The sequence below is a fragment of the Myotis nattereri genome, assembly GCF_964212035.1.
Source record: "Myotis nattereri genome assembly, chromosome: 6".
Classification (NCBI taxonomy): Eukaryota; Metazoa; Chordata; class Mammalia; order Chiroptera; family Vespertilionidae; genus Myotis; species Myotis nattereri.
Window position 1 is genome coordinate 74,221,053 of NC_138081.1, and position 19,760 is coordinate 74,240,812.

General features: G+C 41.1%; 1 protein-coding gene and 1 long non-coding RNA gene across 3 annotated transcripts in view; one reads left to right on the top strand and one right to left on the bottom strand.

The window, feature by feature from the left end:
* Nucleotides 1-19,760, top strand: part of LOC308521471 — a 78,611-nt gene that overhangs the window by 14,844 nt on the left and 44,007 nt on the right. Inside the window, exons 2-4 of one of the 2 annotated variants that reach the window (XR_013996181.1) lie at nt 979-1,269; nt 4,337-4,517; nt 16,079-16,283. This is a non-coding gene — a long non-coding RNA (uncharacterized lncRNA). Of the gene's footprint in view, nt 1-417; nt 1,270-4,336; nt 4,518-16,078; nt 16,284-19,760 lie in introns of those variants that run through there. The other variant, XR_013996182.1, reaches the window with a different exon arrangement.
* The window catches only part of ECT2L (epithelial cell transforming 2 like), a gene marked incomplete at its 5' end in the record, with an annotated part of 60,677 nt that overhangs the window by 14,160 nt on the left and 26,757 nt on the right, over nt 1-19,760 (bottom strand). The window contains 11 exons of the mRNA XM_081094562.1: nt 289-354; nt 935-1,091; nt 1,190-1,263; nt 2,877-3,024; nt 4,576-4,790; nt 7,604-7,690; nt 8,961-9,086; nt 10,495-10,598; nt 12,869-13,051; nt 14,549-14,641; nt 18,634-18,762. Of these exons, the coding sequence (XP_080950688.1) occupies nt 289-354; nt 935-1,091; nt 1,190-1,263; nt 2,877-3,024; nt 4,576-4,790; nt 7,604-7,690; nt 8,961-9,086; nt 10,495-10,598; nt 12,869-13,051; nt 14,549-14,641; nt 18,634-18,762 (1,382 nt within the window). The remainder of the gene's footprint in view (nt 1-288; nt 355-934; nt 1,092-1,189; nt 1,264-2,876; nt 3,025-4,575; nt 4,791-7,603; nt 7,691-8,960; nt 9,087-10,494; nt 10,599-12,868; nt 13,052-14,548; nt 14,642-18,633; nt 18,763-19,760) is intronic.

Here is a 19,760-nt window from a genome sequence, read left to right on the forward strand (position 1 = left end):
TAACCAGGTACTCTGCATAGAGAAATATGAAGCAATAGAATACATGGCCCTTTCCTCAGAGGGGGTCATGATCACAGTAGTACCACGAAAGGAGCTAAGGGATGGGGTCAAGCCCACGTAGCATCCTTGCCGATAGAAGGATGTGAAATATGAGGGCTTGGCAGCACCAGGCACACAGCAGGCATTCAACAGAGGTTAGCTGATTGGATATCTGAATGTCTCCTGTTCCCAATGATATGAGGTTTTGCCCATGAGCATGAGATGTAGCAAGTACATCAGAATACGTACAGGGCACCCCCAGATGATTCTCTGTATGTCTGACAGCTGATCTTTCATGTTGATGTTTTGCTTCATCTAGAAAACAAAGTGATTTTAAGGGAAATAAAATTGTGAAATGTGTAAACATAAAGGGCACTTGATACAGGGCTTGCTATTTCCATACATTATAATAAGAATCTAATTTCATAGACCCAGTGTTTTAAAACAAAGAGGCAAATGACAAGACTGTATTCAAAAAGCATCTTCTGGGCAGAATATGTCATCAGTTTACACTCAGCCTGGACCTGTGCAGGGTGCTCATCACAAAAATTGTTCAGAACGATAGTACCACACTCAGGTGCTGACTTAGTTCAGGAAATCTCATACATTAAGTTCTTTCAGCAAAAAAGGATTTTACTTTTTTATTTTAGTCCTCTAGAAAAATCAATCCAAATACCCCATTCTTCACACTTTCATACTGATAAAGCTTTTCTTGTACTTGTATAGTTATATGAAAACATTCTGTCTCATGTTGCTTGGTTTAAAATAGATGCCTGTAGTGCTCCAAGTCTCTGAACACAACAATTTCACATGCAAAGGCTGAAGAATTTGAGTGAGACTACCAAAAAAGCATTGTGGCGTTTTTAAAGGACACAGACTCTTGTCAGCAACCAACCTGATCTATATAACCTTTATATGTTTTCATTTGGTCAATTGCAGTGGTCAAGTCCCCACGGTCAGCATGTTCTGCAGGAGTATGAAGCCTCAGAGCATAGAGAAGATGAACATACTCGTCAAATCTTCGGGACGGGTACAGGAGCAGCTCCGGCAGGCTGTGTGGGGCACAGAGAAAGGAACCTGGTCTCTTTCTGAAGGTCAAAGAAGGCCCTGCCTTTCGGGTGCCTCAGCTGTGCTCTCCCTCAGAACTTACCTCAGCATTTTGGTGACAATGGTTTTATCATGCCTCTTCAGGAAAGCTCGGAATGCTGGTACCATCTCTCTGCACTAAAGGTGAGCATAATATTGTCAAAACTTCGCTCTGTGCGACAGTTGTAAAGCATTCTGTTACACCGGGCAGACATGATCTATGAAGCTCTCAAAGCAAGAGGGCAACATCTACTTCTAGTCAAAGTACTATTAGTACTGACTAATATAATGCACTAAGTATAGTGATTTATTCATACCATGGAGATAACCCTGTTCATTGAACTTAATCAGTGTTGACAAATGAAAACAGACTTTGCAACCAGGGAGGCCTGGATTAGAATTCGAATTCTAATCTAATTCTACCTCATTCTTTGTGAACTTGTTAAGTTACCTAACTCCCTGAGCCTCAGTTTCCTCATGGATAGCATACCTAACACTTGTGAAGGAAAAATAAATCCTGTCCACAACATGCCTGTTGCACAGTAAGTGTTATTTCCTTATAGTAAAAGACAATTGATGGTATTCACCTATAATACCTGCTGCTAATCATTGTAAAAGTGTTCCATTGTATTTAACATCTGCTTTAAAGTGTATTCATTCATCACCAGTAAAGTGCCCAGGAAGTACCCATTTTTCTCAGTGGGGACATGCCTAAAAGATGACAGTAAAGCTAATTTCTAGAAATCAAATAAATACTGACTGATTTCAATAAGAGTAATAGCTAACAGTTATTGAGTACTTAAATGCACACCCTATTTTACTGAGCCAGATATCATTATAATCCACAACTGTAAAAAATTTGGCACAAATCTGTTTCTGATAATATGTCACACTTTACTCCAATTCTTGTCCTCATGGTCAGTTCTATGAAATTGCCTTATTTGTGCAATTTTCACCCAATACATAATTAGTATGTCTAGCAGTGTTAAACTCTCTGGGCAGGGTGAAGGTGTACCATAAAGGGAGGTGCCCAAGGTCAGGAAACGGCCCCGGGGGGCTCAGTGCAGCCAAGGGGACACAGCCGAAGTAGCCACTGGCAGAAGTGTGCCCCAAGTCTCAAGGTAGCCCTTCGGCTGCACTTCTGATACAAATTGAGGAGGGAAGAAAGGGCTCTTACTGCCGTTAGAAGAGCTCCCAACCAGAACAGCAAGGGATGCAGAGGGAAGCGAATATTCCTGCTCAACTACAGATGGCACAAGTCACAATGGACTTTCTGAGAAATGTACGACAAAGAAATTCCTTATGCATAGTGAAATTTCACAAATTGAGTAGCCTTACCCCAAGAAACATGGACAATTAATTTCTTTTCTTTATAAGACAGCCACCTTTGTCAAGGTCCACAGGTCTGTGGGGGCAAAGTGGGATCGGAGCTCACGGGCGCCACTGTATCTAACAGTTAAACACTTCCCTGTAAGTGACCCACAGGGTATCTGCAGCTAATGGAAGTCTGGCAATTTGCATGAGGATTAGTTCAGTCCGACGACCAGTTTCTGGGCCCTGCTTTGTCAAGCACTGTGCTAGCCACTCGTGACACAAAATTAAATCTCGGGTCCCCGTCCTCGGCGTACACAGTAAACTGGAGGCGTGGGTCTGGAAGCCAAGCCCTATTAGTCTTAGTTCTTTGGATTGCACACAGCACTTCCTTTCAAGTTCAGGTCTCATAAATGCTTGATGGTAACTCAATCATTTACCTTCTCAATGGTTTTCAGAACAACAGGGTAATTGTTGAAGAAATTGGTATATGTGTTCAGCTGGCTTCCAAACCTTAAGAATATTTCTCCCACACAGTGAGCTGGGCCCCATTCCTGTAGTCTGTCTCTCAGGTTATCTAGAAACTGCCTGCAAAACGGGAAAGGCATGACCATGAAATATTGGCCTGTGATAACCTATAAACTTAACAAATGAATCAGTTTGCTGCTTGCTTCAGCCGAGTCATTTTATGGTTGGGCTTTTGTCACATACTTTTGTGCTAAGACAGAGCCGTACAGATTCGACAGGACAGGAGGAGCTGGGAAGGGAGGAACTAGGCTGACTGTGGGGGAATCCCACCCCCTCACCTTAATCCCTTGAAGCTGAACCCCACGCTGGCCTCCATAGGCTGCCCCTGACTCTCCCATTCCCACACGGCCAGGCAGGCAAGGAAGGTTTCTTACAGTCCCCAGAGCAGAGTGCTCAATTCATTTTAAATGGCCACAATCTTCCCTCAGGCCATTTCCCTGTAAATCTAAGGTTGTCCTTCCTTCAGCCATCACAGGCCTTGAAAACAGAACAGACCTCGTTCAACCTCTTTATTTTGTAGGAGTTGTGCCCAGGGAAGGTAAGGAACTTGTTCCCAGTCATCTGGAACAAGCATGTCAAACTCGCGGCCCAGCCAATATAACAGTATGTAAGAAATGGTTTAATAAAAATTTCCTAGCTTAATTTTACAATATCCTGTTATACATAATTATTAATAACAAACTACAACGTTTGCTAATAACTGATTATTGTAATCGTGTTGCATTCATTTCCCTTACGCGCCTTACGCGCAGGCACACCATTTCTCTCCACTAACACTAGCAGCAAATATTTTAGCAGCCGATGGCCAAGTCATTAGTCTTGGACTGACTTGTTTGGTGTGCGCAACAGGAAATACTTTGCTTTTGGAGAACAAGAAAAATAGGCTTATTTGCATTATGCTTATTAATTTGTGCAGTTATTCAGTTCTGGTAAGCTAATGTTTAAGAAAAAATATTAATTTTTATTTAAATGTTCTATTATTTTATGTTAACAGTTACTCATTTATTTCAGCCCTTTGTATTCAGCATGTCTCTATCGAAATAAACCTGCATTTCTATGAAAATTGAAGCTTTTGGGTTTTTTCGACCCACATAGACTTAAACCTTGTTAATTTGGCCCGAGTTAGCCTTTGAGTTTGACATGCTTCTTCTGGAAGGTTACTGGCAGAGAACCACAAGCTTAGTTTGTCTTTACCACAGATCAAATGATCACTTCCTCTGTGTCCTATGATATTCTCAAAACATCTACTGTTATTAAGCTGACCATGGGTTCTCCAAGCAAAATATCCTAGTAACTTAGTCCTTTCAAATCCTTCGGTTTCTTTCTCATTGCTCAACTAAACACACTGTCTTGTCTTTTGCATGAACAATAGGTTGACTACAAAACCACCTGGCACTGACCTGCACTCCTAGTCCCAGGGGTTTGAACTGAGGCAGGGATCAGCCCCTGAGAATCATCACTACTGGTTGCAGCCCAGTGGCAAAAATTCTCTCTCTTCTGTGCAATAATCAGGGTCCCCAGGAGAGGCAGAGACTGCCTGAGCCTTGGTCCAGGTAAGTGTGGGTTCCTCCCACCACATAGTATTTCAGAAAATACGTATTCAGGAATTACCTGTTGAGACTTAAAACCTGCAGGATATCAGAGAAAATGATCTGGAGGTTTGCAGCACTCAGAATTGCTCTGTTTGAGGACAGCGCTGCTCTTAGTGGTGCAACATAAACATCCCTCACAATTTCCAGCATCTGCACGTATTTTCTCTCACTCTGTAAGAGTTCCCCGGCAACTCTAGTTCGTTTTGCGGCCCAGTCCACCTGGAGCTTTCTCTCCTGTAGAAAAGCATTAAGAACTCAGAAAGCATAGTGATTCTTTCCAGGCTTACAGCCCCCCAAAAGCCTGAAAGTGGAGGGAGACAGAGCAATGGAAGTACTAGCAGTCGGGCAGTCACTCTGAGATGGCCCTGGCTGGTCTGTGACATGCAGGATTGAAGGGAATCTTTACAGGGGACTATGGAGGACCTCGCTGAACATCGCTTGTCCGTAGTATCTCCAAATAGCCCCTCCCACCGGGCCAGTGTGATGCTGTGGTAGAGATGGGACTTTACTCTTGGATCCTGAGAGGGCAGATTAAGACTTTACTTTTCTCAATCTGTCCTTTGAATACATGCTGTGTCCTGTGCTAGCTGCTGGCTGTACAGTGATGAGAAGACAGCGTCCTGCCTTCGTGCTTGGTGAGGAGGCCTTTGGGTGGCCCACTCTTGTTTGTGCGTGCTTTCCCCCAGTAGTGTTTTATTGATTATCCCGCAGTCAGGAGACTGAAATGAGCTAGCCCTCTCATTATCAAGTAATTTGCTTCCCACGGGCACGTTATGAACTATGGAAACTCATGCACTTCTTTCAGTATTTAGGGAGAAGCACCTAGCTTGGGAACTGTGAACCCATCTTCCCTGGGTAGCTAGGTTGCCAAATGTCCTGTTTCCTATATTTCAAAGTCTTGTTTTCTTTTCTTAATGCAGAGGGAAAGGTCATACACTGGTGTAAAGAAATTCCACACCCTATTATTATGTGTGCTATGTGTATATTTGGAGAAATTAGTTTTCATTCCTGGGAATAGGTAATTCTTTTCCTTTTATCTGTACTTTCAAAAGTTGTAAAATGAGCAATGCCTTTACAAAAGAAAACAATTATAATATTTAAATTTTAAAAATTTAGTGGACTTGTATTTGAGCCTAGAACTATTAATACTCTTAGAACACAATTTCCTCTTTCCATTCCAGCCCTTAGTATACCCCAAGCCTCAAATAAAATGACAGGAGTAAAGCCTAGTGCCACACGATGTTCACTCAAAACAAGTCAACCAGAAGTTTATGAACTAAAATTAAAATGGAAAAGTAACTTAAGAGAAAAATTAGAAAACTCTCTGTTTGTAATACTATAAACACGCAGTTCTATGTTAATTTTATCTTTCAAACACATGGTCTGTATATAATGCCTATTTAGATATATCTAATGAGTTAAAAAATACAACTGCTTCCAACTTGAGGATTGGCTTGCAGCCCATATTATATTTTTATGTGTATTTGCATATTTTTTATTCATTGGGGCCATCCAACATTTATAATGATTTTGACTTAAGGTTTCAGTTGTCAAACTTTTTGTAGTCTTAAGACTGTTGTCAGGTATTTATTTCCCAGTCATACTCTCTGACACCCAGCCAGTGAGGCTGGCCTGCACTGCAGTAGGTGTACCCACCTAGGTGTTGTCGGCTGAAAAACAGCCTCGGGGCTGAGGCCAGGGCCATGGGATTCAAGTTTCTTCCTGCCAGCTGTTGTTGTTTTTTAATTTTAGAGGACGTTTGTTAAAGCTGGGGACAGTGAAACCAGAAAGGGCCGGAGAAACGTGCCTCAGCTGGGCTGCTTTGGCCATGAAGTCAGAGGGAGAGGGGCCTTGGGGACAGGCTCGGGGGTTTCCAGGGATGAAATGCTGCTTCCCTTTGCTGTCCTGGTTGCAAGTCTCAGGGGTCCCTGAGAGTTTAGGAGATGCGTGCCTGTGGGAAAAGAAGTTTGGGGGCAAGGGGGGGATGTGGGTGTGATCCTGGGAGGGAGAGCATGCCCAGGCACCTTTGTTTTGGGAGGTTTTAAAGGCTGGGTATTTAGGGGAGGATCTTAATAGAATATTCAGAAGCTTTATGCTCATGTACCAAAATGAGGTTTATTCTCTTCATCTGTCCTTGGATATGGTTGGCAAATGTCTGCCAATTATTTAACCTTAGAGGAGTCATTTAAGTCTTCTAACTTTAGTTCCTCATCTACAAAAATGTGGTTACTAATACCTATGTTAGAGGATCTCGAGAATGAAATATGATGATAAATGTGGATATGTGTTGAAGAAAAGCAAAACAGCACGCACAGCTGTGTACTGGGCAGGATGGACCAAGGCTCTGCTGTACTGAGCCCTACCGTTCTGGCCTGAGAGACGGAGCCCTAAACGCTATACTGGTTCTACTCAGCGTTTGAAGTCAGACCGTGAATTGGTGGATCGGATAGCCTGTAAAACTTTGTGCCTGCACTGTTCCTTTGTGCCTGCTGTCCTCGTGCCATGTTAGCTAGAAAAGCATGGAGTAGCAGAGGTGGCTTTTGCTCCCAAGATGTGATACCTCCATCTCCTCAACTCAACTTCACTTCAGACCAGGAAATATTCAAAAGAAAAAGCTACTGCCCTAACTGGTTTGGCTCAATGGATAGAGCATTCTCCCGGGGACTGAAGCATCCCAGGTTCGATTCCAGTTAAGGGCACATATCTCAGTTGCAGGCTCGATCCCCAGTCCTGGGACCTGTGTGGGAGGCAACCAATCAATGTGTATCTCTCACATCAATGTTTCTCTCTCACTAACAAACAAATAAAAGAAAAGAAAAAGCTACTGACTGGATTCCCCCAATTACATTTGGGAGTTTTTCCTCCCTTTAAATATTTTTACTTTGTTCTTGAAACTTTCAAGAAAAAAAGAACTAACCAGAATAAAGGTGGAAGTGGTTGGGTGTTGTTGTAGGGGTTTGTTTGGATTTTTGGGGGGGTTGGTGGGGAGGAGTGGGCCTCAGGAGGAAAACAAGTGGAAAATTTTTATTATGAAATAATTGGCTTACCAGCTGAACCAGCACCTCAACATTTGGATCATTTTTGCCAAGACTTGGTTTTGTGTCCCGAGGACTGTCTTCCAGAACATTTCTTTCCTGAGGATTCAATGCGGACTTGATTACACGGAGTTGGTGCTGTGCCCGCAGGAGGCTCGGTGGCCCTGCCTTTCAGCCCTAACTACGGTGTTCTGAGTCAGTGAAGCAGCACTGGACAAAATCGATGCCTCTTTTAAAACAAATGTTATGTGAAAAATAAAAAACCCTTTAGCTTCCTTTGCACTGCATTACGCTTGAGAAAGTAAATTCCGGGCAGCTCCCTTTACCCCGGGAGCTGGGGGAGTGAGTCTGCTGCTCAGAAGCTCCTCACAGGCAGGGGGTCCCACATGGTCCAGGTAGGCCTCTGCCTCAGCTCTGCTCCTGTCAGTCAAAGGCACACAGGGTACCTGACTTTTATTAAGATGCCAGAAGTCTACACCCATTACCAGGCTCCATTGGGGGGGGTGGGGGGGTTGTGTTGGGGCTGGTACCCAAGCCTGTGATCATGCAAGACAGGTAGATGACTTTCTATGGGCATAAAATGGTTCTAAAATGACATTTTTATAGAAATCGGCTCTCTGACAATGCAATTTTCCGTGTTTTCTGAATCCTGATGATTTCACTTAAGAAAGTATGGGTTCTGAATACAGTACTGGCAGAATATTACTTTTTGCCTGAAGTACTAGCTTCAAACCCACTTTTCTGTTATGAAATTGAATCTCAACTAAGAAAAGAAGAAGAATTCTTAGTTTCACACACACACACACACACACACACACACACACACACACACACTGTCCTGGGCTGCAAATGAAAAAAAACCAAAAAACTTTATGTTATCTCGGGACTCAACTGAAAAAGAGCAAAATGCAAATGTCCGACTTTTCCTCCATGACCCAGAGTATATTCTAGTCCAGTGGTCGGCAAACTGCGGCTCGCGAGCCACAGGCGGCTCTTGGGCCCCTTGAGTGTGGCTCTTCCACAAAATACCGACTTCTGCGCATGGGCCACAAAGTTTCAATCGCACTGTACATGTGAGCCCGCACGTGGTATTTTGTGGAAGAGCCACACTCAAGGGGCCAAAGAACCACATGTGGCTCCCGAGCCGCAGTTTGCCGACCACTGTTCTAGTCAATGTGGTGTAGCTGATGCTTGTAAGTGGCTTTAATGTCACTCATGATCCTACAAATACCTTTTCAAGAAAATAAAGTTCTTAGAGGAAATGACCAGTTGGAAGACAATAATTATCATTATTGTCTATGAATTTCTCAAGCACATGTGTCTAACTCTACAGCGAAGCAATGGCATAAAAATGCAGCAATAACTTTACCTTCATGTATAAATTGAATGTTGCCTTTGGGTCAGATTTTTCCAGAATAACATTTTCTTCCAAATCTTTGCTCTTTTCACTACATTTCTTCAACAGAAAATATGACAAAAATTCCAGAGGTTTGTCCTGAAAAATCCACACCCCCAACCCCAAAAATTCATATTTAAAGCATTCATTGGAAATATAGGGCAACAAAAGTGCAGTAGAAAAGAGGACAGATTTTTTCTGGTAGAGTTTTCAGTTTTTTTATGTATAAGTCCAGAAAGCAAAGTAAGGACTGTTCACGTAGTCAGTAAATGGGACTTCTGACTTCATCACATATTCCAATTACCATGTACACTGTTGGCTCTCAACCGATTGTCACCATTCAGTTAGGTTGCCAAGGCCTCATGGTATGGGTCTCAATATCGTCAGAACCAAAGTGGCCCCTACCGGCCTCTTGGCCAGATGAGGAAGGGGACAGGAGGGATCTTGTCTTTCAGGAGAAAGAAGGCTTGAGAGAGGCTACAGCAGCTGAATTACTGGGAAAAACACTCAAATTTGGTTCCCTCTCTGGCTATAGTTTGAGCACCATCGAAAGTATATCATACCAGGTTACTTTTAAATAATGAGGTGGCAGTAAGTACACTGAACTTACACCAAACGCATTTAGTAAATCGTTGATATTTCGGGAGACAGTGCAGGATCTCTCAAAGCCTCGGGGTTATCCCTGTGAATTCCCCTGATCATTTTATCGGCAAAGCTCACCAGGGCCTTCAGCACTGGGCTGCCCTGGGTTGGCGAGTGTTGGGAGCTGAGACTCCAGAGGCAAATCATGGCCACCTGCAGTCTCTCCGACTCCACACTGGACAGCTAACCCTGGGGACACCTGGTGGCTACCCAGGAAGCCAAGGTGAAACCAAAACACACATGAGAGATAAGGAAAACATATGCAAAGACAACGTTAAGTCTACCCACAAAGTTGAATTACCTCAGTGAAAGAGAAGGATTTGAGAATCTCTCCTTTGAAAACTAAAGACCTGGCAAAATGTTTTATATTGAAAGAGCATCCAGCGTGTTAATGTCATCCCTAGTCCCTGTCCTGTTCTCCACTTCCCCAGCCAGGCGGCTTACTGCACTTTCCAGTTGCTCAGAAGATCTGTTCTTTTGTGTTCGCTTTCCTTCTTCTCATCTAGCCTTTTTACCCTTTCATACGCTTAATTGTTTTAACTATTGAATAATGTTTATGTGAAATATAAAGCCACTCATGTGTTTAAATAAGTCACTTCTGACTGAAATTATCACAAGACAGAAAACAGTGCACCATGGAGTCAACTTTTAAATAACCTAGATTTTACTATTTGCCTATTTTGTGTACCTAATAGATCTTGGGCCCAGAATCTCTCAGTAGCTGTTTTTACAAACGGATGTAATTTCTCTAAGGAATTGCGCCCCTGGATGGATATACAAATTAAACAATAAATAAACACAAACTACAAATTTATTTAAGTGTTAGGGTTTTTGTAGTGTGCTTTCTTTAAAAAAAAATACTTACAGGATTTTCTTTTGAAAGAGCCGCCAATCCATCTGCCAGAGCTTGTGCAATTTCTTGGTTATTCAGAATGTTAGTCACACTCATGGTGTCAGACATAAACTGTCCTGTAAATATAAAGCCATATGCGCTGTAATTAATTTATGTAAGAGATGTGGTCAAAAAGAACACAGCTCAGTCCTCACAGTTGCTTTTTAGTGGATAAAAATGCAAAGAATAAAAATTAAAATTCTATTATGCCATGAGGATTATCTTCCATGATAAAATATAAAACAAGTAATAGCAACTAAATGCGCAGCGCATAAAAAGTACCCACACTGACAGAGCTGGTCTTGAATAAAATCTATAAATTGAACAGTAAGGAGAGAACACATGAAAATGAAACTTTTAAGTTTAAAAATTTTTTTTATTGATTTCAGAGAGAAAGGAAGAGGAAGAGAGAGATAGAAATATCAATGTGAGAGAGAATCATTGATTGCCTGCCTTCCACAGGTGCCCCACCGGGGAACAAGCCTGCAACCCAGGCATGTGCCCTGACCTGGAAATCGAACTGAGACCTCCTGATTCATAAGTCAACACTCAACCACTGAGCCACACCAGCCAGGAATAAGTTTAAATTGTAGAATCGCAATCCCACCAAAGATTCCTCCACACTCCCCTTTTTCTGTGCACTCAAATACATAAAGATTTCAAGCACACAGAAAATAATATACTAACATACATACACAGATATCTTTTACATTTAAAAATGTTTTAGACAACTTGAATTTATATGAAAAGAATTATCTTCTATTCTACTTCTTATGCTTACATATATCATCAAAAAATACTTCTATCTTTAAAGAGATCATCTTTCTACTTTTATGTATAGTTTTTATATCAAGGAAATACCAGGAAAAATAATTTCTCCCTATTTATTATTTAATAACTATTTGAAAATACTGGTTGAACATCTACTAAATGTGGTAGAGTTAAAACCAAGAAGACAAATCCCTGTTTTAGAGGCATTTATGTAAAGATATATACTGACAATATGTTATATATTGACAGAAAATATCTGCATACTTACTTGTGTTTCCTGCTCTTGCATAGACAGTGACTGTATAAATAGATTTTAAATAAGAAGGAGTGCTAGGGAAGGGAAGGAAAAAAATAAGGATATAGATATCTAAAGACTTGATTTATAGGGTGTTTTATTTAGTTAGATGGGAAGAGTTAGGGGAAAGCCGAACAGGTAAAGATGGAGGGAAAATTCATTCACCCATATGATAAAAAAGTACTTTAGACAATGGACTGATTTTGCCTGGCTGGTGTTCTCAGTGGTTGAGCATCGACCTATGAACCAGGAGATCACGGTTCAATTCCTGGTCAGGGCACATGCCCAGGTTGTGGGCTCGATCCCCTAGTTAGAGGGTGTGCAGGAAGCAGCCGATACATGATTCTCATCATTGATGTTTCTCTCTCTCCCTCTCCCTTCCTCTCTGAAATCAATAAGAAAAATTTTTTTTAAGTTATTTAAATAATGGATTGATTTAGGTCAGTGGTTCTCAACCTTCTGGCCTTTAAATACAGTTCCTCATGTTGTGACCCAACCATAAAATTATTTTCGTTGCTACTTCATAACTGTAATGTTGCTACTGTTATGAATCATAATGTAAATATCTGATATGCAGGATGGTCTTAGGCGACCCCTGTGAAAGGGTCGTTCGACCGCCAAAGGGGTCGCGACCCACAGGTTGAGAACCTCTGATTTAGGTGAAGATGCAGTTGACATAGGACATTGTTTCCAAAGCCTCTATTGTGATAATTTGATCATGGATATGGGACATAAATGAGAGCTTTAATAATGCCCAACAGGTTCCACAGAAGGCCATGGAATCCATCACCCAGTTATACGTTTTAAGTAAAAAAATAAATAGAACACAATTGCAGAACAATTTAAGTAATGGGTGCTGTGATTTAAGAGTTGCTTAGCTTTGAGAGCAAATTGCAATGAGAAAAGGACAGAGTTCAATGGCTGAGCAAATAGTGAATTTTGTCTAGGTAAATAATTGACTGACACAGGATTAATAAGATGGTAAAATCTGAAACCAGGAACTAGCTTCAGTGTTTTGAAGATGACTATAACTATTCATCTTTATATTTAATATTTATTAAGTAAGGTTTAATGTTTATTAGAGAATATTTAATGTTTGTTAAATAATACTTAATGTTTATTTAATATTATTTAATACTTAGTAAATAATATTTAATATTTATTCTTAGTGTACATTTGTTATATTTGAAGGAAGATATGAAAACCAAACGGAATAAAGTAGTACTGAAGATGTTTAGGAGTCAACTAGACATCTGCAACAGGAGTAGCAAGAGCTCTCACCTATTATCCTGCCACTGGCGTTCTTCTGCAGCTCCTTGAAGAGAGGTCTGAACTGTTTCCGCACTGATATCAAGGTGTCTTCCAGGAAGTCCATGAGGCTGGACCACGTCTGCAGCTTTGATTCGCTGAAGTAGATGGAGGGGGGCGCCCTTTCCTGCTGTTGTCCCAGCCAGTCACTAAGAACTGACATTATTTTCTTCTTTTATTATTGCAGACATAAGCTTGGGTGAAACAATTCTACTTCTTATTTATAACTGTATTTATATCAAGCTTATTATCCTTTCTCATTACAAAACTAAGATAGTCTGCTTTCAGAGATAAAATTAGAAACTCAAAAAGACTACAATGAATAGTAGCAAATGCCTATCTATTCATTGATAGATAAGGTTGTCATTATGTTTGACATTAAAAATTAAATAGCTGCTGGATTTGTGCATCGATAAGTGAAGTAGGCATCTGAATAAGAATATACTGTTTTATATTTATATCTTCAAAATGAAAATACAGGGACATCCACTCTGCCTGGCTTCCCCATCATGCCATCCAAAGTCCTCCGTGTCATAGCCAACCCTGTATCTTTCTTACAAGCTGCTATCTCTCTATATATCTCTTCACGACTCTAGTGGGTGCTTATGCAAGTTTCTCTCCTTGAAAACCAGTTACTGAAAGACACAGTGCCGTGTTAAATTTGATTTTCTTTCCTGAATAGACTTGTTTGACTCTCCTCCCATTATGTTTATTGCTAAACATGTGAAAAATCTATATAACAGTTCTTCTAGATGGGAATAGGAAGAGTAGGGGAAAGAGGATGAACAGGAGGAAAAGGGGACAGAGGAGCAGAAAAGAAGAAAACTTGTTCTGTAAACGACAGTGTCTGCACCCTGCTCTGCTCTGCTAGGGGGATTCCTCTCTCCACGGGGCCAAATATGTTATCATAATGTAAACTACAGCTAACAAGTGACTTCTGTTATAAAACTCTATTAAGTCAATGTGCTCTCTGTTACATCATTTCCCGTACAAGTTCCCCAATCATGGCAGCTTTCCCGTCTTCAAAGGCCCCTGGCATTTGAGACCAGAGAACAAATGCTTTATATAGTTTCTGCATCACCCCAAACCTTCTTTGATAAGAGGCTGGGAGTTTTAAAGGGGAGAATGATGAGCAAACGAAGAAATTTGGTTCTCCTGTTGGTCAGCCAATGTTACGTTTTGATCCAATATCTTCAGCTTTCATATCCAAAGGGATATTACACACACATTTTTGTGTGTATAATATCATTGACTGTTTTTCCTCTCAGATAATGTTACACCAATGGAACCTGAGCAAGCCTCTTCTTAATCATCTCTTTGTTCATTTTTCCAAATGAAACCATATTAATTATATTTACTAAAAAACTATTCTTTGTACTTATTATGTCTCTAGATCAGCAACTAAACATGTTTGTTTAACTGTTAAAGATGATGTTTTCAACTGAGTTTTACAAATGATGGCTTGAAGCAAATATTTGCAAAAAATAATCCCCTTCTAAGCAAATGACTGAGTGCTGGGAAATGACAGTTTCAGAGAAGGAATGCAAGACAGTTGTTGGCATCAGCCAGAACCAGTATCCTTCAGCGGCGCTTCATCTTTGGTGATCCCCGTGTTAGTGCGTGGGCACGATGGTCAGCCCCATATACACTTACTGTGTTGGTAAGAGCCAGTTGCAATCCCAGTGGGGGCAGTAAAGAGTGTGCCGGTTAGTTGAGACAGCTGGGAAAGAACTTCTATTCCTGCCTCTGCACAAAAACACTTTCATTAGTTTACTCACAGGTTTTGCCAGGGAACAGTTAAGTGTTACTGAAGAGCACTAATGAGCTGGCCAGGAAAAGCCATAGCAATTCTTGTTCTCAATTCAGATCCCTCGTGGAATAGTTTATCAGCATGTTACAGTTCACCCCTGAGAGCTGAAGTCCAAACACTTCATTTATGAGGACTGCACAACAGGGTGGAAAAGAGGGCATGAGGTCTGACCTGGGGCTTATTTTCAATCTGGAATACTCAGGGCACAGACAGAAAGTCTGCATGTATTTTCTAAAATAGCGTGACACCAGGGAGAAGTCTCATTGTAAAGGGGCAGATTTAAAACTGTTAAACACAGAATGGATACAATGGTCAAAGTTTAGCATGGCATTAATTTCACTCCTTCAGTAACCTGTGTAGATGGAAGTATGCTCATTATCTTTATTGCTTTATGGCTTTACAGGGTATATTACACATGTCAAAATTTATCTAATTATACATTTAAATATTGTATGTCAATTATACCTTAATAAAGCTGTTTTAAAATTTTAACAATGCTCCCAAAAGATGAATTTTAGGTGTTTGGCTTATGAAGTAACTGGGAGAGTGACAACATCTTAACTGAGGAATCCTGGGGAGGAGGAGGTCTGGTGCTGAAGAGGCAACCAGGAGTTTGTGTTAACTTTAGAAGCTAGCAGAAATGCACACTATGAAGATATCAAGTGGGAGCTAGATATGAGTCTGCAGCTCAGAGATATCAGAGCTGGAAGCATAAATTTGGGAGTGTCCAGCATATATACTGAATTTAGAGTCTTAGGAATAGATGAGACTGCCTAGGAAACAGGTGTAGTCATGGAAAAGGAGAGCCCAGATCTGGGCACATTTAAAGGTCTTGCTGAGGAGGAGAAGCCAACAGAGGAGAATGAGAAGCAGCTGCGGCTGAGGCAGGGGGACAACAAGGAGAGCGTGGTATTAGGGAAATCAAGAGAAGAAGGAGAGTTTCAGGAGTGTCCATCTGCATCAAGTGCTGCTGAGAAGTCAAAGCAAAGAGGATGGAGAAGGGACCACTGGATTTGGGCACGTGGAAGTTGTTTATATTCTTTCGAAAGCAATTTCAGTAGAGATAGACGACTTGTAGGAGCTTGAGGAGCGAATAACAGGTGAGGAAGGTAGAGGCAGCATAGAACAATGGTTCTCAAAGTGTGGCCCTTGGATCAGCAGCCTCAGCAGCACCTGGGAACGTGTTAAAAATGAAAATTCTCAGGCCCCATCCTAGACTTACTGAATCAGACACACTAGGGTGGGGCCCAGCAATGTGTATTTTAACAAGACCTTTAAATGGTTAAAAAACACACTAAAGTGTGAGAACCACTGGTATAGTCAATTCAAAATGTGGTGAGGAAAAGTTTATGATCTCTCCTTCCTTTTTTTAGGACAGAGTTACTACAGGTGTTCCTGATTGAATATGAATGATCCAATAAAGACAGGGGACTGAGGCTACCCAAGAAGCTTGAAGCATGGAAGTGCAGTCAGAAGGTGGAAGGCGGTGGGATACAGAGTCTAAGTGGAGTAGTCAAACTTTGACATGAACAGGGGTGCTTCTTCCGTCGTCAACAGAAGGGAAGACAGAGAATGAAGGTAAGAGGGAAGTAGGTGGTGGATTTGGTGTTGGGAGGGAAATTAGGATGCTTTCTTAGGGAAGTCGAAGGTGAGGTCAACAGCTGAGAGAGCGTTGTTGGGAAGCTTGACTAGGGAGGAGAAGGGATGTAATAAACAGTCATCTCAAAGAGTAGAAGAATGAATTTACCAGGAAATGTGGTAGGATTGCTTATCAGTGCAGCAATCCCATTTGATATTTATGCCATTAAATAAAGTTAGATCCATACAAACAGGTGTGTTCCTTTTTCTAACAGTCTTCAGCTGTCTCCGTGCAGGCAGGCATAGATTTTTGCAGATGGCTGTGTTTTAACCAGCACTGGGATTTAGCCAAATGGTGGGGATTTCGCCAGGAAAAAGACAAAGAGGTTCAGAGTCTTTGCAAGAGAGTACTGTAATAATAAACCATTAAGTCCAAGTTTAATAAGGAAGAAACCAAGCATGTAAGCATAGTGGAGACTGAAAATGTGGGAGTATGGATTGGAGGTCTTCAGGCAAAAAATCGATAAAGAATGGGAATACTTGGTACATGATTTGGAAGTGGGACTCAGAGAGACATATGCTTGAAATCCAAGATATCACAGGTGACACAGCTACCAGGGATGACAAGCTCAAGAGTGATGCCTGAGGTGATGGGAAAGAGGTTTTTGGGCTGAGAAACCAGGGATAGACGACTTGTAGGAGCTTGAGGAGCGAATGACAGGTGAGGAAGGTAGAGGCAGTCAGCACAGAACAATGGTTCTCAAAGAGAAGTCAGGGTCTTCTGACTGAACCAGGGTCTTAAGCAGTGTTTCTCAACCTTGGCTGCACATTAGAATCACCTGGGGATCTTTTTTAAATCCTGATTTCTGGGCCTCATCCTCCGGAAATTCTGTTTCTTTGTTACTAATGTTGTGGCCCCATCCCATAACAAAGAAACAGAATTTCCGGAAGATGAGGCCCAGAAATCAGGATTTATAAAAGATTCCCAGGTGATTCTAATGTGCAGCCAAGGTTGAGAACCACTGGTCTTAAGGGTTCATCCAAGTGGAAATTACATTTGACAAGAAGTTTAGGGATGGCTTTAGGGCCCAGAATAGTGGTGGAAAATCTAGTGTTTGAGTGCCATTAAATTTCACTTGAGACAGTTTTTATATCACAAAACTATTGTTCTTTTCCTCTTTTGCCTTTGTTGTCTGCCTTTCAATATTATACTTTCCCGCATCCTTTTTTTCTCCTCTTACTCCAACGAGAAAATTGGCTTTGTTCTCATTATAAAAGAAGGTAATACTAGTTTATTACAGAAAATAGAGGCAAATAAGATAAAAGAAAATGTATAGATTCTGTTAATATTTTGCTATATTTCCGCATCGATTTTTCTATGCATAGTTGAGATTATATAATTGTAATAACTGTAAAAAAATTTTGTACAATAACTTGTATTTCATTTTCTTTTAAACCCCTTCACCTCCTTTGGTTTTTATCCTTTCCCCTTGTTGAAGCTTGACAGTGAAACTTGAAAATTAAGAACTTTAAAAACACACAATGCTCTAAAGAATGGGTAATAAGAAACAGTATGAGAAAATTGAATTTCACACTCCCTCTCCCCTGTTCTGCTTAGTAAACAAACAAACAAGCAAACAAACAAACAAACCCAGTGCCCATGAATGCAGAGCTTTTATTTAACAGATAACCCAAAAGTGAATTTAATTTAATGTTTCAAAATTTCCCTTCAAGTACTGAAATCAACTTTGATACTAGATAAGTTCGCACTTAAACTTATATCAGCAACCATGCTCACCTTCACAAAGCACTTCACTGTTTCTAATATTCTAATATTAGGTATTTATATTATTATGTATTTGTGTAATTGAAGTTTTGTTATTTGGGTATTCACAAGTCCTATAAGGTAAGGTGCTACTACCCTAACACTCATAGGAGGAAATGGAGGTTCACAAACTTGCCTAAGGCCACACAGCTGAAGTGGGCTGAGTGGGGTTCCAGTCCAGGTTCTTGTCACCAAGTTCGGGCTTACGCATCCCGGGTTCAGAAACAGCAGGGAAAGCTTTCTCAGATTTCCGTGCTGGTCAGGCCCTTTCCTCTGTGTTGTGCAGGCTGATTTTACTGTGTTTTCCAGAAGAAATAGAAATAATGTTCCTGGCTGGCTCTTGTCACTAGTGGCTTTATTTCTACAGGAACAGGTTACTCTGACTACTAACCCCAATGCCCATTTCCCCTAAGCCCCCAAGTATATGATGTATAAAGCAAAAAAGAAATAAAGAGTAAGTGTGACAGAATCATTTGAACAAATATCATCATAAACTAGGCATGACCACGACCTTTCAAAACTGACCGGATGCTCCCAGTGGTACAAAGAGGTCCATGTGACCCCCTTCTTCCTTAGGGGCCACGAAGCTTCCTAATTTCTCCCAGAAGTCTCTCACATCAGGCCTCAATAAATTTTTAATACCAATTTTATAACCTGAGGAAAAAATCGAAAAGTCACATCAATTTGTAACACTATCGTGGACAGAAAGAAACTCTCAGCAGTTTGTGAAAATGGAACCACAATTGAAAAAGCCAACCTCTGCTCCTAAGAACAAGATCCGTATGGCACCTCTGCTTCAACGCCATGCCATGCTAAGGCCACCAAAGGTACCGCTGGACTTCAGCGTGGCCTCGGTCTCCTTCACATTCTGGATTTATTGGACACTGTGCACTGTGTTTACGATGTTGTTTCTGCCTCCGCTGTGTAGCGGTGTGAGGTACCAGGCTCACAACAGGGTTGAGAATGGATGGCCAGTCAAGTCCTGGGATTTTACAACCAAGTTCCAAAGTAGAAATGTTTCCCACAGTTGTCAATCAAAAAATAAATTGTTCAGCCCTACCCAGTTTGGCTCAAAGAATAGAGCATTGGCCTGCAGGCCGAAGGGTCCTGAGTTCAATTTCAGTCTAGGGCACGTACTTTGGTTGCAGGCTCCTCCCTGGCCCAGACTCTGGTTGGGACGCCTGCAGGAGGCAACCAATCTATGTGTTTCTCTCACATCTATATTTCTCTCTGTCTTTCCCTCTCTTTTCCCCTCTCTCTAAAAATCAGTGGAAAAATATCCTCAGGTGAGGATTTAAACAGATCATTTAAAAAAAATAAATTGTTCCAAGCAGAAGTAATGCTCCAGGAGAAGGAGCCCCCTCCCTAGGAATCTGTGTGATGACTCAGCTAAACTGAGTGTGTCTGGACCCATTTCTGAACCAGTTCTGGAGACTCTGCATTCCTGAACCCCAGAAACATAATGCAAATCAAGTCAGTCACAGGAATCCTGATGTCTAAATACGTAAGGAAAGGTCCTCTTCAGGTGACTGGACTAAGAGATTTCATTCTATTGTTTTTAAGGCAAAAGCTTTTGAGAAAACACCACAATTATATAAAAGGAAACTTTAGTTTCCTGAGGTATTTTTGTTATTGTTACTATTTCTTTAATA